Source organism: Lipotes vexillifer, unplaced genomic scaffold (genome assembly GCF_000442215.2).
Source record: "Lipotes vexillifer unplaced genomic scaffold, Lipotes_vexillifer_v1.1 scaffold262, whole genome shotgun sequence".
In the NCBI taxonomy this organism is placed as follows: Eukaryota; Metazoa; Chordata; class Mammalia; order Artiodactyla; family Lipotidae; genus Lipotes; species Lipotes vexillifer.
The window spans coordinates 34,473-36,992 of NW_006798529.1; the positions used below are offsets into that span (position 1 = coordinate 34,473).

At 34.9% G+C, this 2,520-nt stretch overlaps 1 protein-coding gene across 1 annotated transcript in view; it reads left to right on the forward strand.

Moving 5' to 3' along the window:
• The window catches only part of VRK1 (VRK serine/threonine kinase 1), a 33,557-nt gene extending 31,475 nt beyond the window's left edge, over positions 1-2,082 (forward strand). The window contains exon 10 of the mRNA XM_007470585.1: positions 1,642-2,082. Within this exon, the coding sequence (XP_007470647.1) occupies positions 1,642-1,673 (32 nt within the window). The 3' untranslated portion in view covers positions 1,674-2,082. The remainder of the gene's footprint in view (positions 1-1,641) is intronic.
• Positions 2,083-2,520: the final 438 nt, after the last annotated feature.

Here is a 2,520-nt window from a genome sequence, read left to right on the forward strand (position 1 = left end):
GTGTCCCCTGCATCGGCAGGCGGACTCTCAACCACTGCGCCACCAGGGAAGCCCTAGTGTCCTTTTTAATGTGACTATAGATTCGAATTTTATTGAAAGGGAGATGTACTATAGTATTGATTATGGACCTTGATCTTGCAATATCCTGTTATTCCAATTTCAGACAATCACAGCATTCTCAGTTTTCTATGGAAAATTAATTTCAAAATTGTTGAAGTAAAAACCTAAAAATCTACCATGGGATATTTTTAAAAGAAGGCTATATCACAAAAATTGAAGAAAAAACTCAAAAGTTTAAACCCACCATAGTGTAGGCCATGCACTATGAGTGGCAGAGAAAAAAAGATACTCATATAACTTTGAAGTTTGCATGAAGTGAAATGTATGGCAATTGAATAAAAACTAGAACTTGGAAAAATAACAAACTGATCTTCCAATTAAGTACCTAAATAAACCTGTAGTCAGAAAGCCTTTAGAAACTGTTTATGATTAGACATGTGTGGTAGATATTTTGTCCTAGATTCAAAGAATGTTTTGTATGTTTCAGAAGAGAAGTACTGATCTCTTTGCTGTTCAGTGTGTTTATTGATTGATCGTGGGCCCCACGCTGCCCTCACCCTGGTACCATCGCTCTCTCCTGGCAGAGGGAAGCCCAAGGCCATGGAAGGCAAACTCCTCTTGCCAGCACAGGCAGTTGTGATCGAGCCTAAGCTTGTCCTTCTGACTCTGCTGTGCTCGCGGTGGAGGTGGCTTGGGGTGGGGTGGGAGACAAAGTCTCCTTGGGGAGGCCGATCCACATGTCCCCGGTAGAGAAGCACTGCATTCTTCCAGCGCAGGAAGAGTTGGAGAGGAACTGTCGTAAGGCACTTAGGCCAGTATCAGATGTGATACTTTTCTAGAAGGCGACTCAGTTGGGATCTGTTTAATTCTTAGTGGACAAGAATTTGCATTTTGGATTAGCCCAGTGCTCTTCTGCCTAAAGAGTAGAGGGATCAGGCTTTAAAAAGCAACACATTTAGAAAAAATGCCTTGCTTTTCATAATATGCATATCCTCAGTGCTTCCCCCCAAGGAATACCTATCTTTTTTTGTTTTAACTTTTTATTTTATATTGGAGTGTAATTGATTAACAACGTTGTGTTAGTTTCAGGTGTACAGAAAAGTGATTTGTATATATACATATACAGATATCTATTCTTTTTCAAATATTTTTCCCATAATATTGAGCAGACTTCCCTGTGCTATACAGTAGGTCCTTGTTGCTTATGGAATACCTATCTTGTTGCTGTAGTTTACATTAGGAGTTAATGTTTTTAATTGTACAATAAAAATTTGGGGGAGAAATAGTTCAGGGCCAGTGTAAATGGGGTATGTTTTTACCAGTGGATGCATTCTGTATAACTTCAAACTAGAAGGTCAGCTTTGTTAGCATATTTTTTGACACACTAAAAAATTAACACAATTTCCTAAGATTTTTAGGGTATTAACAGTTATAACTTTGTGTATCAGTTTCGTCTCCACAAATCATAGTCAGTTAGATTTTTAAATATTAATAACCATATATGGAAATACTTACATTTCTGTTCTTTTGCTTTTGTAAGTTAATGACTAGTGATTTAAATCTCTTTGTTTTCTCTTCAAGGTTCGAAAACCAGGAAGAGAGTCCAGAAGTAAATCAAATACTGTGAACCAGTTTTTCTTTTCTTCCTTTCATTTGACTCTTTCCTCCTTTCATTTGACTTTATCCTCTTTTTCTGTATTGTGTTTTATTTTCATGTGAGTCTTGTGGAGTGGGGGAAACAATGAAGTACCTATGTCTTTGAAAAGCAGACTTTTTTTTATTAAATACTTTGTAGAATTTACTAAAGCCTAATTTATAAAATTTCACAATATTAAGGTTATACCCTTTAAGCTGTCCCATGCTGTGTGTTTGAGGTTCTGGGGTACATATAAGAAATATTACTATGACATGCACTTTTCTAATCGTTGTATATTTCCTAGAGTGTATAAAATGTTTGGCAAAATCATTACTTTTAAGGAAATACACAACTTAAAATAAAGGTCTCTTTTTGCTTGATACAAATTTGTTGTGGGCATAAGATTTGTTTTGTATTGATTTTGCTCAGTTCCACAAGCATTTATTAAGCACCTGCTCTAGGAAATGAGAGGTACAAAGAAGAGAAAAGATTATGAAAGAAAAAATGGAGTAGTAAGTATATCTGTGAGAGATGAAATACATGTATTTGAAAGATTACATGAGAATTATGTAAGTATGCAAGCTGTGTGATAAGAAAACAGGCAATTATCAAGTGGTGGCCAGATCAAAGATTTTTTTAGACTGGTTTCCTTTAAGGAAATACTGTCATATATATATATATATATATATATATTTGGCTTATTGTTCATTCACAGGAGATTATTTTTCTTCCAAGTTTTTTTTTTTTTTTTTGGTATAATATTTGTACAGTAAACCAAGCACTTTAGAGTTTTAGTGATTAGGAATTTTAAAATATAGACTATA